Source organism: Ornithodoros turicata, chromosome 3 (assembly GCF_037126465.1).
Source record: "Ornithodoros turicata isolate Travis chromosome 3, ASM3712646v1, whole genome shotgun sequence".
Taxonomy (NCBI): domain Eukaryota; kingdom Metazoa; phylum Arthropoda; class Arachnida; order Ixodida; family Argasidae; genus Ornithodoros; species Ornithodoros turicata.
In genome coordinates this window covers 5411048-5438647 of record NC_088203.1, presented here as the reverse complement: position 1 = coordinate 5438647, position 27600 = coordinate 5411048, and the positions used below count along the sequence as shown (strand labels likewise).

The window sequence follows — 27600 nt, the reverse complement described above, 5'->3', positions numbered from 1 at the left end:
ATTTCATCTTGTCGGCGATAACAGTTATATGTTGTGATGGATGTGGCGAAGGAAGGATAGCGTGACAGATAGCTCTGCACAGTATTTGCGATCAAATTGTGCTGCATGCTACGACCACTACTAATTTAACTTAGTCTTATCTGGCTCTTATCGTTATATGTCACAGTAATTTTTCTACAGATGTATTTCCGCGCGCTCCTGTACACGCAGAGCACCACGTTTTCAACATACGCATTCAACCACGTATTCAACATGAAGTAATCTTTTCCCGTGCCATCACACGTTGCTTGCGTGCCTCGGCCGGGTTCGACCCTACAACCTTGAGACCACACTGTAAACTTTTTCACACCTTCAAAGGTGTGCGCTATGAACATTCAACCTGGTTGCGTAACATTGCATCTCCAGGGTGATATTTTACAAAATGTGTAAAGCATTACTAAAGATCAAGTGTCAGTGCAAATCTTGCTTTCATTATGTCTTGGATATCGTAGGTACGAGCTAATGCATATATGCATCGCTAACGATAATCGAGCACGCGCAAGTGTCTACAATACTGTTGAACAACGTTGAGATGTCGCAAGACTGGATTTTTGGAGGGCAGACAATTACACTCGAGTAAAGAAAATTTGTGCGAAACCGTGCTCCATTATGATGTTACCAAAATTACACCTAAAAAGGCGTGCGCCATGCACGTTGTTACACCTTTAAAGGTGTGAAAAGATTTAGAGTGCAGTACGGACGGATATCCTGCACGGTAACCAAAAGAGGCCATTTGTTCAGACGCGTATCACGAAATGAAAACGGTAGTGGCTGAAACAGTATACAGGCGTGACGACATATGAAACGAGAATCACGTACAATTCAGTGCATGGCTACCTCTCACGCTGCTGTGTAGTCGAATAGCGACACTCGTGGCTATAAGTGATCACTAATGCCAGTCCCACGCTGCAATTGAATCGCCTTAGATGCGAACCAGACAAGCAATTTATGCTCGACCCACGCCAACACTTAACTCCCGGAATCGCTGGGAGTGTCGAGGTACCAGAAGGGGAAAACGAGACGCGTGCAAGGCGTAATTCTATGTAACTATTTGCCGCACTTTACGCGCGAATAATTATAAGGAGAGTGGCATTATGGTGCCTCCAATGCCGGTAATAAATCACAGACTTCACGGAAATTCTGCGAGAGTGCTAGACGAGAGTGTTTGTCTCCTATGGAAGACATTCAGGGTTGCCAACGTGTTAGTATAACAGTTAACAATGATAACAACAACGGGTCTATATCACGGGGTTTGGTCCACGGGGCTCGACCGCACATGTGTCAGTGCTATGTGACTCTTCTTTTATCTGGCTCTCCGTTGGTGGGCAGTTCACATCCAATATCTGTCTTGGATGTATACCAATGATACAAATCAATGATATCAGCCAATGTGGCTGAAATTCTTCAAACAGCCTCCACCAAAACGAGCGCAAACTTATGTAGCTTGCAAAAGGTGCATCGAGTACGAGGACAGTTCAACTTCATGTCTCAAAAGTGTGGTGTCACTTTGCTATACATATATGGTTCACTGTACGTATGCTATACGTATGGTTCATCGAGGAAAAAAAGAATGGTTTTTCCTGTTGTGACAAACCATCGAATCAACATCGGCTGTGACGTCAGATTAGCCAGGGCCTTCTTAGTGGTTGCCCTAAGCACGTGACCCTCTTGTTCCGCGATGTCACAGCTGGTTAAGTTTCGGTATCAGCGGTGCGGATCATTTATGCATCCATTATCTGCTTTGCTGTGTAACTTAGAATGCAGGTTGACACGGATGCGAACATAAACACCTTTTACATTTATCTGGCATATATCCTGATACGAAGTGTCCCCACTATCTGCATCCACTTGAACTCGTGTCCAGGGTATGCTACCTATATAGACCTGCACCGTGCACTAGCTCCTTTCTCGCCTGCACCATATTACCTGAACCCACCGAAATCCCCTTTGCCAAGGCAAGTCTACACTTAAGCCTTCTTGAGGGCATTCGCACCGTGCAGCTGCAAGAAAGGCGCCGCCATACACACTAAACAACGCGCTCCACCCTCAGCGCGTCACGTTCCGATCAAAAATTCATGCTCAACCAGCAGCAGAAGCAGCAGAATGCAATGGGAGGACGCGTGCCTCGGCTCCACGAACCAGGGTGCGGCTCTCGACTTCTGAAGAAGTCTGTACGGGCTTAGGGAGATGAGGGTCGGACACGCAACGGCTGTGGATTCGGTAAGCGTATAAGGAAATGGGGAGATTAGGGAAGATGAGAAATGGGCGGATAGCATGCAGGGAACAAAGGATGGGGTATTGGGGATGACTGCAAGCAGCGCTTGCGTGGGCTTGGCGGTGTATTTATTCTAATGTCTGGGGGGAGTATCTCGTCATATACGTGGGACGGTATACGTAATAGATGTATACGTGTGGGAGTACATCAGATCGATAAATGCATAAACAGGTCACGTGTGTATGTATACAGGGTAGCGACCTATACAGGAGTTTACCCGTGCCGGCATGCCGTACACTCAATGCACGTGGGACATCGTGTTATGTGCATGTTAAAGCTCTGAGGGCGATTCGGTTCTGTTAAATTTGAACTTGATAGGGCATAGCAACGCAGACTTTTATGCGAAATGCACGAATCTGTTTAGCCAAGACCACCAAACTGGCGCGGTTCTGAAACCCAGTTTACAACATCATCCCTGACGCTTATTCTCAACTAAAGCTTGTATTGAAAACGAAGTTGCATTGTATAGCAGTCAATACTCGCGTTAACTGAAGAAGAAGGTAAAAAAACAAACAAAAAAAAACGTCAGTTATCCTTCTCCGGTTAAGCTGCCTCGTCATGCTATCATCGTAAATCCTTTCTCCAACACCCCCACCTGCAATCTTTAACAACAACATGACTCACGTCTGGCACACCTAAAAAAAAAAGCGTAAAAGAAAAAAAAAAACAACCGGAACCTGCATCGTTTTCCACTCCCAGCCCACAACAAACATTCATAACCCACACTTTCCGGCAGCCGGAGAAACAAAGCACGGTAGTGTCTTCGATCCGTCCGCGGACAAAAGAAGAAAAAGAAGTTGTTAATGAATTCCTCGAGTAGCCGCCCAGCGCTCCAAGCGGTCGCTGCTTTACGTGAATGAGTCGGCATCATACGCGGGAGAGACCACTCCTGCGAGAGCCTCATCTGGGATGCTGTCTCAGTTCGCCAATGGCCCGAACTATATAGCCCGCAGAATGCCACGGGCAATGTACAAAGTGGTGACCTCCATCTGGGCATTACACCAGTGATGCATAACGCTCCGAACCGATGATTGCTGGGCCCGATAGGAATTTTATGTCCGAGACGCAGGAGGGAGATACGCGCAGTGCCTCATCACAGGTGGTTCCTTGATTGTCCAGGAGGCCGGAGCTTGGGTGGGGTGACTGGTTGGTTGGTTGGCGGCCGGTTGATGGTTCCTTGGAACACAGAAAAGAATAAAATAAAATAAAAGGAAACAAACAAGAACGAGGATGAGAAAAAAAGCAGAACGTTCGAATGTTGCGTCAAAATCTGCATCAAGAACCCTATCGTTAGCATGCTTACATATATTTTTTAATACCGCGTTACCGCGGCGAAAGAACTCAGGCTATGAGTGGCGTACAGACGAAGAGAGGACAGCAGGAAGGAATGGGGGACAGAGGGATTAGTATGCGTCCTGGGCCGACTTCAGGGGGAACTAGCTGTACCGACATTCGTCCGGAAAGTCTTCGGAAAACCCAGGGAAAACCTCGCGGACAGCACAGCCGGTGACAGGATTCGAACCCGTGTCACCTCCCAGTCTCGGCGTGGAAAGCGATCATCTGAATCACTACGCCACGGGAGACAGGGGTTAGCATGCTTCTAATTGGGAGCAGCAGTGCTTGTTGGCAAGATATGTGGAGACCTGTGCCTTGGACGTTTGGAAGCCGCTTTCCAGGACGATACAGAAGGGAGTGGGATTAACTGGGTTCTAATCCCGGCACCGACTGTGTTCCCTTGGGAATTTTTCTATAAGACACTATAAGAAAAACGTCGGCACACTATATACCTGTCCCCGAGCAATATGCTGTCATAATAGTAGGCATGGTTAGTGCGTGTAGTTGTAGTACTATAGTAGAAACGGTCTTGGGATTTCTGCTTCTGAGTGGGACGTTGATGCACAGAGTCCTCACAGTTCTAAGAACGACAGTACATATATATTGTGATGATGACACGAAGTCGCGGTTCTAAAGTAACAAAGGAAGTACCTGCTCTCGTACTATTTTCGCTGGTGAGAGCACCACAAACGCAAAAATTATACAACAGTGACGTTAACAAGACCTATATCCCAGCAGACGCGTTTTATTAAGCGCCCCCTTTCTTACTTTTTTCCTTTTTTTTTTCCAAGCCCTGGCGGCTATGTTCATGAATACTGCATTCGAAACGCACTACGCTCATCTTGGAAACTGCCTAAAATGAGCTAATTTCGCTTAGCAACAAAAACACCACGTGAAGCGTCTCCCATATTACACTCCAGAATAACGACCACACTATACCACCCAAAATCCCTCGAAGACACACACACACACATTCCGAACCGTGCCCACCTCACGCTGCCATAACATCCAGCAGGGCAGAGCCTTCCAGAGCCAACATCCAGAAGCCAACTGCAGGTGTCAGAACTTGAAAAGTCAACGAGCAGGTAGGTACAGAGGGGCGAGCGCGTCGCGCGAGAGGCATCTGCCGAGGGTGCGGTCCACGGCCGAGGAATTCGAACAGTTCCCCGCGTTCTTTCTCCGACTCTGTCTTGCCTACGGGACATTATGCTTCAAGAAGTGGCTCGTAAGAAGCGTACAGAGCAAGAACAAAACGGGCGTGGTACGACGCATACACCTGTGCGGTCTACGTGATGGTCGTCGTTCGCCGCGGGGCTGCGAGTCACTCCGGGGGAACGATGAAGACCACAGCTATATAGCGGAGTGTAATGAAGTGAGGGTCGTCTAACGGATAGGTGGAAGGCAGGAGGGGGGAAAGAAAGTGGGAGGGGGGAGGGTTAGTAACTCTGACAACGGGAAGTTTGAAATTTGCAAGCCTGCGAAGGAATATCATTGGATTGGCACGAGAAGACAGTAATGTAAAGTAAAAAAAAAAGAAAGTAATAGTTTCTTTATTGACCTTCAAGAAAGTGCAGGTGACAAGAAGCTTGTCAGCGGTGAACTGGAACACGCACAATGTCCGATTTCTATGTGTCATCCGTTGCGGTGCTGCCATTATATTGGACGACTGTGTTTGACATAATATTCCGAAACACTTCGTATGCTCAGAACTAAAAGCGTTTCAATTGTCACGTAACATTTGATTCCGTAGAACTTTTTCCTGCCGATGCTATAGGATCGCGGATGTCGAATATACTAATTATTCGGATATGCGGATACACCCACATGAAGCATGCACTGTCGCGGATCTTGGAAGCACGGGTACACTCTAAGAAAAAAAGGAGTAAAACGGGGAGTAATTGCAGCTTCTACTCCCCTAGTCTGCAATTACTCCCCATTTTAGTCCCCTAACCCGACATTTAGTCCCGACGTTTACTCCCCAGGACTGCAAATTGTCACTAAACTTCGCGAATGGTCTCTTGAATGCAACAGTCTACGTAAATATGTGCCCTTTGTCAATCTGAACGACATAAGGCTGTATAACTCAGACAACGTAGCAATTTTCCAGCCACACAGAGTAGGAAACAGTTAGCGCATCTTTCTTCGCAAATTGTGCCCTAGTATGGCGCAATAGTTTATATTACTCGATATATTACGGTAGACGGTTTGCTTCAAAATATTTTCATGCATGCACACCAATTATGTACCTGGGACTCTTACAACAGCGCCTGAAATGCGGTCTCCACTCTGTGACATTCATTTACTCCCGTGCATTTACTCCCGAAAGGGACTATTTTTTGTGGCAATGCATGTAGTCCCCAAAAGGAGTAAAAGTACTGCTTTTTTTCTTAGAGTGTACAGGTGGGGCATGAGGATAGTGTCAATGTTATCCGCGCATTCCTTCTACAGAGATATAGCACCATCTTATACAATATCGTTTCCTTTCCCCCATTTCCTTCTCTCCCACTTTTCTCCCATATCAACTCTCCAAATTTCTACTGTGGTCCGCGCGCATCCTCCGGCAGTACGCACGAGGCATCCGGCACTGCCTGTACCATAACGACAGCTATAGACCTCACCTCTCGTGTCACCGCGGCGACCACAAAATGAAGCGCACAATTTGACAAAGCACGCGAATGGAACCACAGTGGTGTCTCATCTTCTAAGGATCCACGTGCTTGGGCGTTGCCAGCCACTTTGAGAGACGGGCAATTTCTCTTTGTTATTCCGATTACAAAAAGAAACGCATGAGGTGACGCGTGGCGCCGGCCAAAGAAAATGATCCCTTCTTCGCGTTGGCTTTTATTACACGAGGCCAGTGGAACCCACCCTGCTTCTTTTTAAAGGACGCAGAGAAGAGGCAGAAGAATATATGGTGGCTGAAAGGGATAAAGTGTGCAGGGTCGATCGGGAAGGTTTCTGACAGGACAGGAGGTATATGCATGGCAGAGCCAACACTCGAGCTTTCCCTGAAAACGGGGTTCTGATTCAATGCCTATGGGGATGGTTCTAGATGGTGGTCACGGTCATGTCCGTCTATTACGGAACGATCTGATTGCGGATATGACGGGTTGTTGCTTGAGTAAAATTGTGCGTATTACACAGACTTTACGGAAAACGAAGTCTCAGACAGCCCAGCCCATGCCGGGGCTCGAACCCGGATCATCTTTGGATGGCACACTGTACTTGATGTACGTATTCTGTAACTTTATGGGACGCTGACAAGCAGCTCTGTATGATGAAACGACAATATCAAGCGAAAAGGAAGTTCCGGCTGCCGCCATGCTTTGCACAGTGGTGGCAGCTTCGAAGTTCGATGGTCGAAAAATTCGCACCGAAGAAGGCTCGCTCGCTAAGAAACGTGACCTATCGTTAGCCGTCCCTCCGACCATAACCACACTTTCAGCGGCCGTATAGCCTTGAGAACGGGCCGCTTTCAGCCTCACAAGCAGCCATTCATATATAGCCGTGGTCTTTCTGCGTCCGAGATCTTCTGCATTACCAAGACGCAACTCGCACATTCTCCGGCTCTGCAGCCTTCATCAACTCCCACGGACCCCTGGAGGCACCACGCTCGAGACATGGTTACAGAGAAAAACGCACATACACCGATAATCTCCAACATTCCAGCACCAGGACCAGTAGGGTGCCTGAATACAAGCGCCATGGAAATGGAGGCAGCACCCGCACGGTGGCAGCACCATCCGCCTAGCCACCCAACATGAGCCCAGCGAACGTCCGGCACGTGGCTAGCCCAGGCAAAGCGAGAGATTTATCAAGCGCGGTTACTTGTTTTGCTTGTCTGAGAGGGCGTTATATGCAGAAGAGAGGCGAGGCAGCAGCCGGATGTGGGTGCGTCCGACGCAGAATCTTCCACGCGACAACGACCCGTCCCTGGGTTGGCCGGCCGTTCCTCACTCGGCGGGTAACTCTAGAAGCTGGTTCTTCTAATTACCTGTGGCCGGCACACACCCCTGCTGCAGGGGTGTGTATGCCGGCTGTGATGCGTCCTCTGGGTATATGGTATGTACATGCAGCATCCTTGAGTTGTATTCGGGGGGGGGGGGGGGTTGAGCTCGATGCCGATGAGGTGGATGGTGAAGTTCGGGAGAAAGTGACATGGAAACGTGTGTGACGTGAACAGAAGGACGTCTATCACAATTCCAGTTTTCCAGTTTTTTTTTTTGGGGGGGGGGGGGTATGTTTAATGCTGAGAAAATAAGAAGGGAAAGGTTAGCCATGGTTTAGGCTTGCTATTCCCATTGACTGAAGCAGCAGAGACACAGAAAAGTAAGAAGAAATACAGGAAAAGACAGCTCCTTCACTAATCGTTGTGCAGCCAGTCATTTAGGAGGTGTCAGAGAGTGCCCAAGAGTTTAGCTTCCCGAAGGAATCGTGTCAGCGCAGACGTGACCTCAGCGTCCCCAGTCTAGGGCCAGGCAGCACCGCAAGGGAAAGCTCTCTGTAGCCTAGATGAGCGAATGGGTTCTTCAAGGAGTGTACGGAGGATGAAACGAATATAACAAGAAGAAACAGAAAGATGTTATCGTGGTCAGGGTCGGCGAGAAGGGGGTGGGGGTGGGGGGCAGCCGGGGCTCTAGCCCCGGGGCCCGCCAGACTCAAGACCTCACAGTTGTTCGCACCCACCAGGACACGTGAGGAGGGGGCCCGGGCAGGACGCATCCGTGGGCATCCCCCGGGGTCCGTAATTTCTCTCGCCGCCCCTGATCGTGGTGAAGATAGTATATACAGTCAAACTCCTTTATAGCGAACACCTTTTTAACGAAAATACCACTACAGCAAATTTTTTTGCGGTCCCGCTGGAGCCCTATAGGTCCAATAATGGACATCCTTTTTAACGAAAATACCTTTACTGCGAATTTGTTTTGCTGTCCCCTGGGTTTCGTTGTAAAGGGGTTTGACTGTATTCAAAATAATTCATAATAAACCGCATGTTTCAAAACGCGGAGGATCATCCCTAGCCTATAGGACGCATGTGGACCGTACAGAGCGCAGAACAACGGGTATACGGGACGAAGAGAGTTGTATTAGGTTATTCCTATATACGATCCTTATGCAAATACGCCAAACGTTTCAGATAAGAAAACGTCGTTTGTCTTACGACGAAATGGTCTTAATTGCCCAGTTCTTTCGCGCCAGAAGTTGTCGAAACGAAGCTGGCGTTCGTTCCATCAAGGAACCCCGGAGAAGTCTTGACACTCAATCCCCTGTCATATTGCAGTGACCTAGATCACCGTGATCCACCTCAAAAAACCACCGGACTCATCACAGCTGGTGATCAGATCATCTCTGCCCAGATCGCCATTCGACCCGCCTCACGGATCCGTCTCGACATTAAGGAGCTTATGTACCAGATAGCGTACACGGTAGTCGAACGATATTCTTCCTTTCTGTCACAAAACAAGTGAAGCTCTCGCAATCATCGACGCTAATCGTACTTTGCGAGAAAGCTTCCGAAGAGTCCATCCATCCATCTTATTCCGATTCACCGCTGCGTGATCGTCCTCTGAAAAAACAGCCGAGAGGCATGTCACGCAGTTGTGGCAAATTGGGCATCGGCGTTCCTATATATATGCCCCGGTAGCCATAGAAGGTTAAGAAGAGGAATGCTTAAGCTGCTTACAAAGCCACGCGACTCGAAGGAGCTCGATTCATGTATAATGCATGGATTGCCGATTCAACGGCCATGTTCCTTGATCAAGAAGCGTATACAGATATACAGGATGCCCAGCGTGAAGTGGTCATATCCCCACCATGCTGGATGTGCAGGTTTTGCAGTTCTTTGGCGGAAAGTTGTTGGCGGATGGGTTCTGGATAAACCTGTTTGATGATGCTTCTTTCTTTATTGTGCGCCTCCTCGTTTATATATTATGTGAGGTGTTGGTGGCGAGGCCCAGGGGGTTCAGGTACAAGATTTAGCATATAGGTGGCGCAGAAGGAGTTGCGGGGAATGTTCCTACTGTATAGGATTCGTCCCCCCCTGCTGGCGTCAAGGCAGACATATGACGTCATGAACGTTCTATATTCCGCTCGTTTCTCTTCGTCATCATCCTGATGCGGGAACTATATCTTCGTTTACTGCTCGTGACAGCTAGTCGTGGCACGAAGACAGTGAACGAAGTGAATGTTTGTTCGACGTAATAACGCCCAGCCGACATATTCCCATCTGATGTTGCCATAATAACGATGCGGCGGGTCAGCATTTCTTTTGCAAATTTTCCGTTCGCCAATTAACTCAAGCAGAATCAAAGGGTTATAGTTGGTACATAAACATAAATGGAATAACTGTTACAAAGGACGGCGACAAGTGTATAAGAACAGGGAGGACACAAGCATCAGGAGACACTCAACTGGGGTTCTACTAAAAAAACAAAAAACAGCTATAAATATACACAGGATAGGATACCGGGTCAGCTAGAGATACTCTATCAACTAAACACAAAAGAAAGAAGTTGCACGTGTTATCAGAGATCTGCTAAGTACGCTTTCTCCAAATCAGTTAAAGAAATGTTTTATCAGCTATTAATGTTTTAAAAATCAGTTACAAATGTCTGCTTTTGGAGTAAGACTCCCCCAGTTGAGAGACTGCTGATGCTTGTGGCGTTCCTGTTCTTACACTTGTCGCCGCTCTCTGCAGCAGTTAATCTGTTATAACCCAAGCAGCGCACAAAGAGAAGCTTGCCAAAGATCCAAAAACAACGTGAACGCTCTTACGTCACTTTCAGGTAGACGCCGACAGGCAATAGGCACCCAGTGAGCCGCTGCCCGTCGTGGTAACTTCGGCCATCTATCCCTCTTCAGGTGCCACTACTTCGATCACAATCATCACCAATCCCAAAAACCCATAACCAGCACATTAGGCCTAACTCCACAAAGAACTGCCACGACCACCTGGTGATTTACATACACTCCGATACGAGAAAGACCTGGACAAACAACCCATTCCGAAACGTCAAAGCCGCAATTCCGCCATTTTCTCCGCGTCCGTCGTCCCATTCCGGAGAAGACCGTGACGCAGTTCCGTTTACGAGTGTCCCAGCGCCCTCTAGCGTCAGTTCGACCACCTTTCTTTTCGTTCCTTATCTACAAACAGACAGTTATGGGCTGTCGTGATTCGTCTCGAATCACCGTGTCGCCATTTTGGAAGCTCTAACGAGACTCCTTCTGAGAGCGCGGTCAAAAGTCAGTGTCTTGGAGACGAATGGCCCGATACCTTGCGCCACAAACGAAATGGGATTTCCTGACAGGGTTGAATAACTGTTATGGCTTTCTTGATGGGACATTGGTGGGGCTGCTTGTTGTTCGAGGGGGGTCGTGTGGTATGCTTTCTCTCCTACGAAGTAGCGGCCATTTTGGGTAATGGTACGGTTTGTTGTCGTTGGAGGTGGTTTGGCTAGGGCACGGTTCGCAAAGTCAATCGTGGGAGCCATAAAGGTTAAGAGGGAATGATAACATGGCCTGTGGCATTGTCGGTGCCATAAGCCAAGACTGGAGGTTACGCTTCTGCTATCTTGAGCCCTACTTGAATGCACTGCAGTCACGAAAGAACAACATGTGTATAGTATGCGACTTTCGTGCATGCCCTACACAGGGGATTGGCCTACTGGGAACACGCTAATATGTGCTTTCACACCCCGAAGGTAAACAGCTACGCCGATTTCTTTAGCATCCTATAAAAGGCAAACTTAAACGAGGCTGCCGTTTTATCTTTTCTGAATCTATACAGATTGAGCTATCCCACCGAATAAAATACATAGCATAAAAGACAACAACAGTAAGTTACTGAACTCCGCACGCACCTGCGCAGAACACTGAGCCGGGCGGGCACCCGTAACCTGAATGTTCCAATGAAACCAATTCAAACTCTTCCACTTTATGACCACCCTATGTCTTTGAGTAAACGCGTGCCTCCCACGTCGCTTTGGCCACCATTCTCCCGCTCTCCTTCCTTTTTTTTTTCTTTTTTTACAACTCGGAGAGCATTACAGAAGAGCCTCATTCAGTGCTTTGGCTACCAGCGCGCCTCCGATTCCGTTGAGCTCCTATAAATTCGTTCGCAGACGACAATCGCTTTAAACAGGGGGCGCTCCCGGCGTCCGCCCGATCGCAAGCCCATATAGCAGACGAAGTTTATGAGCAACGTAAAATATGAGTTACGACACCGGACAATGGTTGCAAACCTTCTTTTACCGTCGGTGTTATTCGTCTCCCACTGCGGGGTACCTTATCGGTCTTGCCTGGACCACACACTGATTGAAGCAGACGACAGGTTTCAGTCATTCGACCGCACGTGGGAGGTTCTCGAAACAGGATTCGCAGAAATTGCGGCGAAACAGTAAAGTGCGTAAAGTATCTCGTATAATTTTTTTTTTTATGAGTGGAGTACGACTTGCATGATCTTGGAGGTCGACGATATAGGCTCGAAACACGGCCTGGAGCGTGCCAGTCTATCGGCTTTTCGTAGAAATTGGAAGAGTCGTATAAGTTGTGTTCGTTTCGAATGGGAACCGAATATCAAGTTGGCTTTACATTCACTGCGTCTCATATAATGAATAGTGATTATCTGACTATACGCCGATAACCACTGGCAGGCATCTGGCCACGTGACCAGAAAGGCACGCGCCCTAAATGCATGTCACTGAAAGCCTACTCTTCCTTTACTCTACGTTTCAACCGCGAAGGAACTGAGCTGTTAGCGTTGCACAGACATGGATAGGTGGAAAGAGAGGACAGCAGGAAGGATCAGTAGACGGAGGAGTTAGTATACGCGTCCTGGGATGACTTCATGAGGAAGTGTGCTTCCACGTGTATGGACGGTAGGTTTCGAACCGGCCACCTCCCAGTCTTCAGCACGATCTCGGAGCTGTATTCACTTTATGTCAAACCATCCATCTTTATGAGGAGAGTTCTGAGTAATTCCGGAGTAACTCTCGACTAGCATTGGCTACTACGCCGAAGTATTGTGGCCAACCCGGGCTAATTATTGACCTAAATAGTATCAGAGAGAGTGAGGGACCTTCCAATATTTGCTACTGTTTTTCCTTTAGCAATCGCCCGTCGAAATCCGTTCCACCACCTCAAGGAAAGAGACTTGAATAACGTCCTCTTTGAAAGCACCGCGACCTCACACGCACAACAATACCGCAGCACCAAAACCACTCTTAATCCCATCCTCCACGCTTAACCAAGTAAGCCTTATTAATCTCTACCACCGTAACGGACCTGCGCTTCGCGAGCGTCCCTCCGCGTCACACCCCAGGGGGCAGCACTGAACAGACGACATTGAAAAAAACCGCGCCGGCGTCACGGCGACTCAGAGCAGACGAACAAACACACAGGCAATCCGCATTCCGAAACTGCATCACAAAAGGGCTGATGAAGCTTTAGTGGGCAGCACCGCCATTGTGTTGCAGTCTTTTCTTCGGCGCGCTTCTATTGAGCTCGTGTCAACGGCGTACGTGAGGCACGCGAGTCGAATGTCGTCTGCGATGACCGCTAGGTGGCGGGATAGTAGCGCGAACCGCCATTACGCTTTAGTTACGGATTAGAGTGGCGATTTGATTGTGCCGGCTCAGGCTGGGTATTAGGGCTGTACGCAGAAGAAATGCTACTGTGGTTGTTCGTCTGCTCTCGCTGTCATTTTGGGCTCCCAGGAAATATTCTGCCACAAGGTAGCGCCGCGTGCTAAATTTCGGTCGAAAAGCGTGACTGTGGTGATGGGGTGCTATTGGGGAGAGAAGTATAATATGAGCAAAAGAAAGAAATAGAAAGAGAGAGAGAGAGAGAGACCGCGGTTGTAAAAGCAGAAATATTCTTTTCGGTCGACACGAGGAGAGATGTGGATGATAATTGCGAGGCAATTCGGTGCGATAGGAGAGACTATCATTTCCCAGAATCGCAAATGATATTGTACGTCGAGTCCTCCAGTTCTCTCGTCCTCTTTTTTGCGTGGAAGCTGTTCTTTTTTTTTTTTTACGTTCGAGGGAAGGATTGCAGCGAAAAGTGATTTGTGGGAATTTACGGTTGTTAAATTAAACTAAATAGAATAAATTAAAATTACGACAACATAAACGGGATTATTCTGGCACACACGTGTTGTTGACCTTCGCCCAGGTGTTTCGTTGCGTGACTATAATTATCTGTACCTCAAATTCCTCGTTGGACACACAATGTAACAATACACTGACAACCAAGGGGCTGCGGAACGTTTTTGAATTCAGGGGGGCACAAGCCCCTGGTTGGCGCCCCCCTTCCCCCCAATGTCCTTGAGATATTTTGAACTAGCCCACTTGAGCCCTTTACCACCTGGTGGTAATGACGATATTGTGCACCCACCCCCTAGGGATATCAGGGGGGGGGGGCAATGTACCCTTGGCCCCCCCCCCCCCCGTTCCGCCGCCCCTGCTGACAACAGCAACATCGGTGCAATGCACGCACACTGTAAACTGAAAAACACCCTTATGGGTGTAAATGGCTTGTCCTATAACTGACACCTCTTTTTACACCGTATGGTCTTAGAACACCCTTTTCAGAGGGTGTATCCTGTGTAAGACACCCTTTGAAAGGGTGCTTTTCCTTGGAAATGCTTTCTTTTGCACCCTTTAAACACCCTTTTAGGAGGGTGTAAAGTTGTTAAACACCCTCCTAAAAGGGTGTTTAAAGGGTGCAAAAGAAGGCATTTTTTAAGGAAAAGCACCCTTTCAAAGGGTGTCTTACACAGAATACACCCTCTGAAAAGGGTGTTCTAAAACCATATGGTGTAAAAAGAGGTGTCAGTTATAGGACAAGCCATTTACACCCATAAGGGTGTTTTTCAGTTTATGTCCATTCTTATCAAGCGGCGACTCTTCGCATACGCCACGAACGGAGCGCCATCTTGTATTTATTAGGAATCGACGTATTAACTTGGGTGGTCTCAGTGCGACATCCACCACATCGTATATAACGTCTCTATGGCTGGTTCGGTTTTATGGCATTTGTAGAGCGAGAACCCCCGCGGACAGAGCGGATATTTTCCAACCCGAAAGCGATTCGAAAAAAGGTCTCGCCAAAAAAGGAGCAATCACACGTTTCAAACGGGGAAATTGCGAACACGGTGATGCAATTTATCGAAGCTTTCTTCGGTGAACACCGTCGTTAGTTCGAACGCGCCATTTGTCACACGGAAAGGTGTGAGAGGTTTCTGTTTACTTTTAAAGGTACCGTAAAGGCAGTTGAGACGCAGTCTCACAAAGTGAGTTCATTCAATAAGGTCCCAATTTTCATCCCAATCACGCTGATAGTTTTATATCAAATTAAAACTGAAAATTGCGGCAAACACTGTGCCGAAGTAGACGCCGACTTTCGCCAACTCGCATATTGTCCGTCTGGTACGGCGGCGAATCTACAGCGGCGCCTACGTATACGCTGGGACCATAGTGTCCCCGTGCCACAGGAAACGTCATGGTCATGTGACCACGGGTTACTGAAAAAAGAGTAACCAAGCTACAAAAGAGTAATATACTAACTGAGTTTGTTACAGTTAGCCTTTTTGAAGTACAACTAGTTACAGCTAGTTACCACGTTCAAGAAACTTAATTTACAGTATACATTTTAAGAAACGAAAGACGAATAAATTTAACCCAAAAGTAAACTGTTTGAGCACCTGTACTGTCCAAGCATAGTTCTACCGTGTTATAAAAAGGGGGCTTTCCCATGGACCCTATAATGGCACATTGGGAGTTATAGTTTAAGGCCATTCTGGCTGCGTATGAGAATTCCTGGTTGGGAAAAACGGCCAGGGCATTTGAAGACTTGACAAAACGTTGCTCGTCTATTGGATAAAGCATATTTTTTGTATGAACAGAAAGTTTAAAGTGCAGTCGTACGAACTTGCAGATATGTGTCGAGGCAATCCAGTTGCCTAGCTGTGAGTTCGAACGTTCCCATTCGGTGCAAGCGTTTCACTCTGAAGGAGGAACGCGCCGGCGCGTGCTCCGTAAACTTTTGCCCAGCACCGTAGAAGCTCTTAAATGACACATTCTAGTATGTAAGCTATACTTGTGTGCTGCTTTAAAGTCACTGCTTCGTCAATTTATTCGCGTGAGATTTCTCCCAGATAAGGAAATAAGGGGCGACACATTTTATTGTGTCAGCATTGACGCGAAATCTTCGGGCCTGTGAGCAGACGAGAGCTAAGCAGACGACAAGGAAAGGTATGTCGTCTGCTACGTTTTCATCTGCCTTACTCGAATAACAGACGACCGCAAACTAACTCAACGCACTGCTTGCCGATATCCGTTCAGTGAACAAATAGAAAATCTGGACATACCGCTTAAAGAGAAAGTGTTCCAGCAAAAAAGAAAAGAAAAAAGAAATCGAGCCCTCCTGAAGCAGAAGACGCTTTCCGCCACAACATCGTCTGCTTTTAGGTACCCATTCCGTTATGCAGCAACAATGCTTTCTATACGCACGGAATGTGTTCATCTTGAAAGAACCGCACCACAATGTAGTTTTATTAATATACTAGGCCTTAACTATCGTTACCGATTTTAACCATTTCAGCGCCCGTTACGTCTTCATGCTTCACATAAATGGCCACGACATTTTGCATTTCTTTAAAAAAAAAGCCAAATACGAAAGCTTCATGGCCCAGTCGGGCTCGTTACCCGCCAACTTAAGCGGTAATCTTATCGATGCAATCAACCAATGTTTCCAAAACCGCTACAAAAAGCCTCCTTCCCATGACCGCTTGTGAACGGAAACCGAAACTACGCTCACACACACCACTTCGCGTGTCTGATACAAAGCAGACGATGCCACGCACGCATGGAAAGCTGCAAAATCCCCAAGTCACGACCAGCCATTCATGATGAGAAAGTTGTTCCCTTCGCATATCGTATAAATGCAGAGCGTTGTGCGCGTTGCAAGGGCATGAACGGAGGGCATGTGCCTTCTTTCGCTTTTGTGATGCACACCTTGGGATGGGGGCGCTCCGGTCGAAACACCTGGATCTAAATTAGAGATGGCATACATGGAATATGGGTGCTCGCATCTGCAGCACCAATTTTCTGTAATGAGTCTCGTTTAAGGTATGTTTCTTTCTTTTTTTATCAACCGCTTTTTGTAATGTGGCGAAATGACATAAAAAAGATGATGCGAGATGATACGATAAATATACCAGATGCACCGTTATAAGCCTAGTGTCCTCTTTTTAAGCAACAAGAAAAAAAAAATGACGTCACGGGGATGCGAAACTTAATACATCATATACTCCACCCAAATATGAAGCGAAGGTGGACTTAGAAATTGGCATTGCTGTGTTTTTCTAAATTAAAATGGCTTCGATGTATCACTGTCAGTTTTTTTTTTTTTTTACGTCGGAAGTAGTAGTGCAATAAGTCAGTAATTAGGTATAGCACCTAGGACATTAACAAGTACACTTCAGCAGTGTAGCATTTGGAATTCGCAACCCAGGCACCCAATTTTTCCCACGTAGCCGCTATATAACTTGGTTGCTACTTTTTATACGAGATCGTGCCTTATCTATAACCATTATCACATCCTAAAGTCAATCTGGATCCTAAAGTCACGATCTTCCGGTCTGCCAACCCAAGGAAAAAAAAAAAAAGAGAGACGAAACTACCGTGCAGCTGCAAGTCATGAGTCTGCACTTTTCGATACATCACTGCTCCCTCTCTGTGATCCTGGGAAGGGCCGTGGGATGCTCGCGCACCACCCCAGAAAGTTTCCCTTTTAAAAAGTCCAGGAAGCATCTGCCCTTTAATGCATGGACACTTTCACAGTAAACTTACACACCGGGCCCAATCACCTGCCCCCGTTACGAGGGAGAGCCTGCTCCCATTGACTTAGCTATTAATCCCCTAAGAGCATTTTGCGTCTGCCTTCTTAGCTTCGGAGATGTCGGTTTAGATAGCGGACGCCGTACTGTTGTAGATGGGATGAATTGTTCCTGCCGTAGGAGAGTTTATGAATGGTGAAGATGAAGTTGTAAGGAAAGGGACCAGTTGTAAGGTGTGTACCATCCATACGCCCCCGAACAGTCTAGAAGTATAACTAGGGCCTGACTTTTTAGGGTTAAACCCGTATCTGCCCGATATTTACCCCCCGAACGAAATCTGTAAAATTCGGGTTTAACCCGAATCTACCCGAAAACGTCCGGGTCACGTGGCACACTCATAAGCGTGCATTAAAATAAAGTTTGATAACATTGCTAAACATTAGTTCCATGTTAAGACAAATTTTTATTTAAAAAAAGAATATCACCCGAATTCCTGACGACAGAATATGCCGTAACGGGGTTTTAACCCGAATACACCCGAATTTTCAAATGAAAAATATCACCCGATATTTACCCCCCGAATTTGGCAAAAAATAAAACCCGAAAAAGTCAGGCCCTAAGTATAACTGACTTCTGCAGCAGACACGTATAAGGCATTTTACCGGAACTTTACGTGGAGGAGGGCATTTCCCTCTCGTTTCCTCTCTCTCAACAACAACAACAACAACAACAAGATGAATGGGAAGTTTCATCACCAGGGGCGATACTCTACCTCATTGCTGATGATGATGTGGGGAATGAAAGAATGAGCTCCTTCACAATCAGGATGGAAGTCGTATGGTGTCCGAAAAGGTCAAAAGAGCTTTGAGGACGCAGCGTCGGTGGGCTGGGTTTGGTCAGGGACCGAGCAAATAACACTATCAAAGGTACGATATTGGGAGATGGAGGGGGCGGAACTCCTGAAAACCCCCGTTGGCTGCGCCCCTGCACATATGCAAGCATAATTAAGGATTGACAAAGGGTTGAGGTGCGGACAGGAAGCATAGAAGAACGACGAGTATAGAAGAAGTTACCGTTTTCACCCCCCAAAACAGGTCGGTCAGTAGTACAATTATTTCAACTCTGAACCGATTCCCGAACCGGTAACGCGTATGATTTTTTTTTTAGTTCTTGTTCGGTTCAGGACAAGCAAAAAAATTGTTCGGGTTCGGTTCGGGTTCGTCAGAAAATAACATTTTTTTTTCGGTTTTCGGTTCGGGTTCAGTTCCAGTTCCGATCCCTGGCACAAATACAAGGGCCGGCCTTGTGCGTCTGTTTGCTGTGTTTTTTACAAACGACATAGCAGACGTCGTCTGCTTCGGAGAGTTGCGGTGGTGCTGGGTAGACGAGCGGCCCGCAGAACTGTGAAACTGTGAATGGCACGAAGTAGACCTGTATTTTAAAGACGATTTCCCTTTTTCGCAATATTATTTTTTTAAATATAGCTACGTCCCGAAAACTAAGGCCTGCTCTGGCGTGCACACCATCTCCGTAGCGATTTTCCGATAGTACGCATTCTCTTTTCGACGCGGCCGGCTCTCAACTTGCACTTTACACATTACGAATCCACAGCGTGGAAGCTGCGGGAAAGACAAAAAAGAGCTCGAGAACAGTGGGCCGTCCGGCACGCTTCGCCGATCCTCATACGCAAAACAGGTCCGTAAAGCGAGCGTGAGCAGCGGTGGTGTGAGTAATGATGCTTGTCTAGTTTTACGGCACACTCGCCGTCCTTGGTGGCAGCCGTGATCGTATAGTGGTTAGTACCCTGCGTTGTGGCCGCAGTAACCCAGGTTCGAATCCTGGTCACGGCAATTTTTTTTTCTGCTTTATTTTTAAACATGTTTTGGTTGTTTGACTAGGAGCTGTCACTGCATCATTTTTTTCTTCTTTTTCATCCAAATCAGTCGACAAACTCATAAGCCAAATATTCTTATCGGTTACTCCCGCTTCCGCTACAACGTTTCATATTTCGAAAATGGATGGAGAAATGTGCTGAAAAACCAAAGAAAGCTTTCGTAAGTAATACAACGTGTTACACGTGAAAGAAGAGAGAAAAAAAAAAGGTTACACGTGTGTAAAACGTACAAATATCTTCTCGACGCGCGGCACGGCATGGGTATTCAACCCATCCAATCACTGATCCAACACATCGACAAAAAAAAAAGAAAGAAAAACATCGTAGCAATGTTTCAGCTTCTCTAGCTGGAGCACACGATCCCGTCTCAGTACACCATGGACCAGAAAGCAGATGGCAAGGAAGCAGAAACACCACTAGCTCATCTTCAGTTGCGTCCTTTGAATCAAGAACGCCATGCAAGAAGACGGACCTCCCCATTTTTTTTTCTTGCTTCTGAATAAATAAAAAAATAAACGTGACAAAAAAAAGAGAGAAAGAAAGAAAGAAAAAGGAAATAGGAAAGCCTGCGCGACATAAATTAATCATTCTCAGGAGGTGGACAACATCGCAACGCCGTCGTCTGCTGCTAGGCGGCGTTGCCGCAGAGGAGCAATTTGTCAAAAGGCGAGGAGAGGCAGGTCCGCTATTCTCCCTCGGGGGGAAGGAGATAAAAAAAAAAAAAAAAAAAAGCAAAGGGTCCGTAAAGATACGTAAGAAACAGGTTAAAAAGACGCGAAGATGTCGTGCCAAGCAGTCATTACTGTAGCCAGTACGAAACTGCGGAGAATGGGCGGCTATATATGAAAGGCGATTCCGCTCAGCGATATGGGCGCGCTCCATCTGACAGCCGTGCTCCTCTCTCGGGTGCTAATTTTTCTTGCTCTGAGGTGTCACTGGTGAGTCATCGTTTTTTCTTTTCTTTTTTTTTTGGAAAAAAAAATCCGTAAAAAATCTTTCCGTATTCCTTTTTTCAAGGGAATGTTGGCTCTGGTGAACTTGGGTGAAAGTGAACTTGCGTGCGCAGGCGGCCAGTGCGATATGTTCCACAAGAACTAGAGCCAGCAAAAAAAAAAAAAAAAAAAAAGAAAGAAAGAAAAGGAAAGAGAAAAAGCACACATACATCTAGTATAGCATAAACTCAACCGCCATATATGGGACCAAAAAAAATCGTCTTTCTAAGATTACACGAATTTAGTTCGCTAAATCAAATACGTACTATAGCTGCCGTGTGATGGTGCAATTGCGTTTTGGGTTGTCTGGTGGAGAAGCTGTGTACGTCCAGTAATATTGCGTTGCCTTCGTTTGCGTCCGCCGCCCTGTATATTGGGCACGCTAAAACAGCGTTCCCTGTTATCCGCGTGATAGCTCTCAACTTAACCGAATTAGAGAGAAACTGATGTTCTGAGGCTGGAACAACATAGAAGGGACAGATACAAACAAAGCCTCAAATGCCTGGACCGGTAATCCAGAAGATGTGGGTTCGATCCGTACAGCTGGCTAACCTTTTCAGTGACTTTCATCTTTCATCGTTAACTGAATTGTTCTTCTCGTAAACTTAGTTCTAACAGACATACTGATGACGACTTGTACCTATTGTTCCAAACTACCAACAACGGTCATATGCTTTTCTTTGGCAATGCTTGGGTGAAATCCCAGTTAATTTTACTCTATTAAGTCGATCAATCATTAAATCAATCTTCTTAAAAGAAAGCGTTCTCCTGATCACGTCATGAAAAAGAAACAAGGTCGGGCTGTAACGTTCATCAAAAAACAGGCAGGGCAGACTATCGTCGTCTCCAAAATAATTTTACACGACCATCTATAGTAGTCACAACATCTATTACGATATTTATTGTTTCCGTCACTTGTACTGATCGTCCTGTATCGTAACACTATCGCAAATCATTACTTGGTACAAGTACCGGCGGCGGCTACTGCCTTGCCCTCCAAGTCAACCCTTATATACCCTCCAACTCAACAAAAACCACGAAGAGCGCTACTGGCGCCGCCTAAGATTTGCTTAATCTCAATTTTTCATGCAGACGACACGCTGTGATTAGCGCTCCGCAGAAGCCGCTTCGAGGTTACACACAGAACGATTCCGAAAGTGGGAACTCACGTTTTCCTCCGGTTTCGCTGGAAAGAAAGTTCCTTCGTCCGCACCGCATTTCGCCGGAACTGGAACAAAAGCGGCGTCCGCTTCCGTGCATCTACAAGGTGTTCACAGAAAACATTCCAATTAGCAAAACGAGGAGGAAAAAGGGGGGAAAAGACAAATGGTCTTTTTTGGCAAAACGGTGTCAGAAGTTCGTCAGGGATATCGGTCTCTCGCCCCCTAATTAGGACGCAAAAGTACGGGTTCGAAGGGTGAAACGCGGGATTCAGGGAAAAATGCTGATTGAACGCAAACACACACAAATACACGCCGCGAGATGGCGTGTTCTAACACAGCCGAATTCAAACTATTCAAACATTGTTCCGCATCTTAGTCGTGGCGTTCAATGATTGGTCTCCTTTCCAACGAAGAAAGAAAACGGCACCCGAACTACAGACATATGTCGGCACAGTTCCCCTAGAAGTCGGCCCAGGACGCACATTTCCCCAGGGCGTCAGTCGTGACGTTGCCCACATACGTGAGGCCGACAACGGCAAGCCCTTTCACCATCACCAACACCACCACCACCACCCGAACTAGAAATAAACAAATTATGAACAAAACAAAAAGCCGAGAAGGTTAGCTTTCGCGATCGCGTCGTCTGCTAAATTAAATGGCCCGCTATGACGCAGACGATTGTTACGTAAATACAATATTCAAGTTCTAGCGTCAGCATAATGAATACCCCGTGTTTGTTGATAAAAAAAAAAACGAAGACGAAGAAGAAATGCGTATGTACGATACTAGACCATCTTTGCCAGTGTTTGATGTCGCATTCAGTATGACTATGGTGAGCTAGAAGGCTCACTATGGCTAGCTCACCATAGTATGACTGTCGTCTGCTAGGAAGGTACGTCGTTTCGGCACCGTGTGGCACTGTAGACGTTTCGCGTGACCGTTTGGAGCGCTGACGGTATTGGAACAGGCTTTTGGCCAATGTAGTCACAGGGTCTTCGCAAGACAGCGATTCGTGGGATATTTGTACAGGTAATAAAACTTGTACAATAGTATTTTGTTTCCGGGAGACATCTGTCGCAGCTATGAGCATGCATTCAGTTACCATGTGTACTCCAGTAAGATCAGTGGAGTGGCTGTGTGCAACTGAGGAATTATACATTCTAGCCAACGGCCAACAGACAAAAGACTTTGATTTAAATCGCTTCTCTGGTTTTTACTGTTTCGTACTGCATGCCCTGCCCCCAACAAGGTTCCGTATATACTCAAGACTGCAGTTTCTACAGCGGCCGGTTGTGGGGATTGGACTGCAAGGAATGCGGAGGAATTGATGCTTTTGAATTTTTGGTGCCGAAAAGTCATTTGGGATTTCACTGGATGTCAAAGAGGCCGAATCAACCGACATTGAAGGAAATGATTCCTTCTTTGGGCCATAATGAAACAACTGAAGCTCAAATAACTTTGGGCTCCGCGGCACGGCTGTGTGGATACAGCATTCACTCGTTGCTGGTACCTTCAAGATCATGCTAAAGGACTGTGAGGTGGGTGGTTCGAGTCCCGCTCCACCATCTCAGGTTTTTCGCCAGGCCTTCCAAACGGATGTTAGCACACTCCACCCCCCCCCCCCCCCCGGTACTAGCACGGATTAATAATAAACACTTTGGGCGCGTATCCGCATGAATGGCTTTCTGCTCCTTCGCTGCACTCATTGGCCCCTATGAGGACCTCTGCTCTATCGTCGAGTTCTTCACCTGTTCATGGACTTCCTGTGGTCCACTGGATTGCTCCAGACGCTCTTTAGTTCTTCCTCGTATTTTCATCCTTCCTTCATCATCTCCACATAATGTTTCACGTGCAATGGGGTAGGGTAGCGCACCACCGCGGTGAAACACCCCATCTCATCGTTATCATTTATTGTTGTTATTGTTGTCGTTTCTAGTGGAGGATGCATCGACGAAGACTTGGGTGCGATAGCAGCAACGTCAGAGTTAACTGAGTATACGCGCGTAACCATCTGAGCATGACGTCACATCTTCTTGCGCGTTCCCTGCGCTACGAGAAGATTCTGTCCGCTCGCCATAGAATACTCTTTCTTCCGCTGCTTGTCCGCTTGCGTCGTCGGCTAGCTGCATCGCCTTGCGCGCCCTGCCTCGCGTTTTCGAACAAATCTCCCAACGTTTCTTCCAGTATCCTTCGGACATTCTTGGCATTTCTTCCGCGCGATATCTCCTTGTCGCGTGCTTTCTTCCTGGATCTCATGCGCGGCATCTTCCCTCCATAAAGTTGATTGATTAATTGATTTTTAAAAGAAAAAAATTGAGATGTTAGTCTCGAGCCACTCGGGACTGGCTACTCCAGGACGCGTTATTAGGAGCGTTAGGAGCGTTATTAGCGTTATTAGGAGGAGGAGCGTTATTATTAGCGTTATTAGCGTTATTAGGAGCGTTATTAGCGAGTATTAGGAGCGTTAGGAGCGTTAAGAAAAGAAAGAGAAACTACAATCCATAAAGTTTCTCGTGCGGTATTCGGTACCGAGACCACATAGGGTTCATTGGAGAGGTCCTTGATACTGAGCATGAATGAATTTATTTGAGCGAGCTCCGAGCTTAGTGGGGGCAAAGGAATTTGACTTTTCGTGGTCTATGATGGCATGGCTGGATACACACACAATATATATAACCCTTATATGACCCTTATAATTAGGTATAAACGCCTTTCAGTTGACCCGATACCAATCTAGTCATCTTTCATTAATTAATCACGCCTCATTGCTCTTATATAGTCCGTATCCTCACTCTGTCCAGCTCAGATCACTTCATTGCTTGTTCTTGAGTTTCCTGAAAATTAACGCCCATTGTCTCCCCCCCCCCCATACTCCACTGCCTCCCCCAAACTCCGCCCGCGGTAGCGATCGCCTCCAAAGCCTCCATCCATCAAGGCAACCATAGGAGGGACATCGTGCTAGAAGACTATAGCTTTCCTCAGAAAAAAAAAAAAAAAAGACGAGGCAAAGTTTGCTAGAAAACGGAGGCGTGTAAAGTAGATTCACTTGTTGATGAGCGGCAGCTGCGGAAGCAGTCGGAACAAAAGCCACAAAAGACGGGCTTTTTGGAAACTGCGTCACCGCCTTCCGCCTTAACCAACTGTGTAATTAGCGCTCATCAATTATGGAGAGGAAGCAAAAGCCATGGACTACATTCAGAGCTCCTCCCATGCGCAGCAGGAGGCTTCAGCCACCGTGTCTATAAAGACTTCTTCCAAAGTTTCTGACGAAAAGCATGTTTGATGGAAGGAAGAGTTGGATTGGGGGTGCGCGCAGTGCAGCTCATGGAGGTGGTGTTGGCCAAGGGCGATATTTAAATTTTTTTTTTTTTGTTTCGCAGCATTTTTCTTAAATGCTATTGCGTGTGGTTTGGCCAGGTGATTAACTTCCTGTCCTGCGGAGCGGGTTTTTGAGGTTTAATTATACATATACGTACTCGTCCTTTTAAAGTTTTTAAAGCCAATTCTAAAGTAAATTAATACTTTTTTATTACGTTGCATGCAAGCACGTCATCTAGCACTTGTATACCTTTCTGGTCAACTCACAAAGCGAATGCCATTATTTTCCGATTGCCCAGTAAGGCATCGAATGAAATTCCAACTTGACCAATTCGACAACGAACATAGTGTAATGAATTTAATATATTTTTTTTTGGGGGGGGGGGCTGTTGTACTATATAGGTAGGACACCCTGACGGGTCTTAAAAAAGTGGTTAGTAACGTGTCATTGAATTTAATATTGTTTAACAGGACCCAGGTAGAGCTTCGATATTTCTAGATTAATGTGTAACACAGCTATATACTTGTCCCGGGTACATGTCTATTGCACACCGAATATTTGCCGGACATTTCACTGGCCGACCTCACCGATGGTGCGAGCTATACACCAGGCGGACGACATGGTAATAAGGCAACAATATGAGTTAACATCTTTCTGTAATCCTGTAACAGTACATAGATCATTGTACCAGGTTACTAGCGCGGTCCTTCTCGAGTTATAAAATGTTCTTGCGCAGTACATTATTCGCACATTCCTCATTCCTCCCTCAATCATCAACATTCCTCATCATCATCATCATCACTCACCATCTTCTTCCCCTCAAGCAATAGGATACGGTGCTGCCTCAACGGCGAAACATCATCGATGACGACATCATCATTACTTATTTGTTATTTGTTGTCGATTGATTGATTGATATTGATATTGTTGTTCCTAAATCCTATTCGTTCTCTTTAGTTTCAATATTCGTAGATCAAGATTTCGTTCACTGAAGAAAATATTGATCCATGTATTTTCGGCGATTCTCGTGCGGTTATCTAGTAATCAGGTTTTAGTTGTTAAAAAAAAACCTGATGGAACAGCAAATCTATACCTGAAGAGGTTCTCGTCTCTTTGCTCAAGCTACTCGATAAAAAATAAATAAGTAGAATAATAAGAAAAGCAAACGGGTCAACCCAACAAATGCAAAAATAGTTCCTAAACTCCAATGAGCCTCAAGTGCATCGACCTTCAAAGAGTGAAGCCAGAATTCCCACACTGGTCTGTAACCATTGTTAAATTACTTGAACAACACGCCATATGTCACAAGAACACGTGATGGCCCTACCTACTTTCATGCGGATCCTCCATCCACTGCAACCTCTACCAAAAACAGAAACATAAACGACAATTTCCTCCAAAAGCACCACACCCAACTACGAAGTCGTGAGAACTTTCCTCCCGCTGCGTGTCGTTCTAAAAACGTGGCCATTGACAAAAGGAATCAACCGACCGATATGTTTCCTTTCGCTTTCTTCAGAATCTCAGACTCAGAACAAAGTTCAAAATGTGGTTGAGTCGTTACGACATCACGAACAATTCTCTCCACACGCCCCCTGGCGGATGCACAAAGCCCCAACGAAAAAAAAAAAAAAAAGAAAGAAACAAAAAATTGGGTATCGGTCTGGTGTTCGGAAATCTCTGGGTGGGCAGAGTCAGCTTCCTGTTGGAACAGATACTCAAGTCGGCGAAGAGAACACAGCGCTCCTTTTGTCCCGTAGGAAAACTACACGGTATACCGAAAGTCATCTTCCAGAAGCAGAAGACAAGAAGACATTAGAGTCCCGTTTTCGCAGAACACCAGTCCTCTCATTAAAGAAACACAACGGCATCACGACTATCAGAGACTCCGAGCGGCCGGAGGTTAACATAGGTTCCAATCGTCTGCTACAAAGATCGTCTGCTACGGAGTTCGTCTGCTTTTCAATCATGGCCAAGTCTGTCGCACCTCTGCGCCTAGGACGTGTGGTGGCGACGTGTTGTGCCCTCTAATTTGCTGGGCTAAGGGGGGTAATTTTGAGATGCGCGCGAGCAAACATGGTGTGAGGTATCGAGAGAAAGCATAGTATCATGACGCCGGTTGAAGAAGGCGGAAGTTTTGGGCCATGTGACTTCCGGTGCGGTGGTGTTGGCCCGCGCTACCTGTCATCAAGTGTCTCCCGCCGCGGATGTCGCCGTTTTGCTAATAAGTGAGCTTGTCTGCCACCGTCTGTCGGCGGCGGCGAAACAAGTGTTGAAATTCGTCTGCGTTGTGTGTTTGCTTTTGGGTGGACTTGGCTTTTTATTTTTCTCTGGCTGCGCAGCGTGATATGGAGGCGTATGTCGGCGCCTTGTCTTATACTGGTGCTGTCGTGTCAAGTGGCGCCTTGTCCCTGTTTCTTTTTTTTTTTTTCGTTTTCTGCATACGTGCAGACGAGTGACACAGACAAGGTTACCTCAGTAAATTTTGCGAAGGACAGCTCAATAGTAGAAGAAAAAGCGTGCAAAGTTGGAAAAAGTCTTGCAGCGTTTTTAAATTCCACACATTCACGTTAAAACTACGTGTTACACAACAACGCCGGACCCAAACCGTCCCCGTATAATCGACCGAGGTTCGAAACCGGTTCCGTTGGTCTAGAGTACGCTCGCAAGCTAGAACGACTTCACTGGTGAATCCTGTGTCCGCGCACATGACTCCTGAATGGCGCATATAACAACAATGTAC

The 27600-nt window shown here is 46.6% G+C and overlaps 1 protein-coding gene and 1 non-coding gene across 4 annotated transcripts in view; one reads left to right on the top strand and one right to left on the bottom strand.

Moving 5' to 3' along the window:
• Positions 1–27600, bottom strand: part of LOC135387882 (uncharacterized) — a 268730-nt gene that overhangs the window by 80827 nt on the left and 160303 nt on the right. For 2 of the 3 annotated variants that reach the window (XM_064617076.1, XM_064617077.1), the window contains one exon: positions 21545–21635. The exons of the other annotated variant lie outside the window; for it this stretch is intronic. In XM_064617076.1, coding sequence (XP_064473146.1) covers positions 21545–21635 — 91 coding nt within the window. The remainder of the gene's footprint in view (positions 1–21544; positions 21636–27600) is intronic. 3 annotated transcript variants of the gene reach the window in all.
• On the top strand, positions 19268–19339 carry Trnah-gug (transfer RNA histidin (anticodon GUG)). Its single transcript has one exon. It is a non-coding gene; the product is annotated as a tRNA-His (tRNA).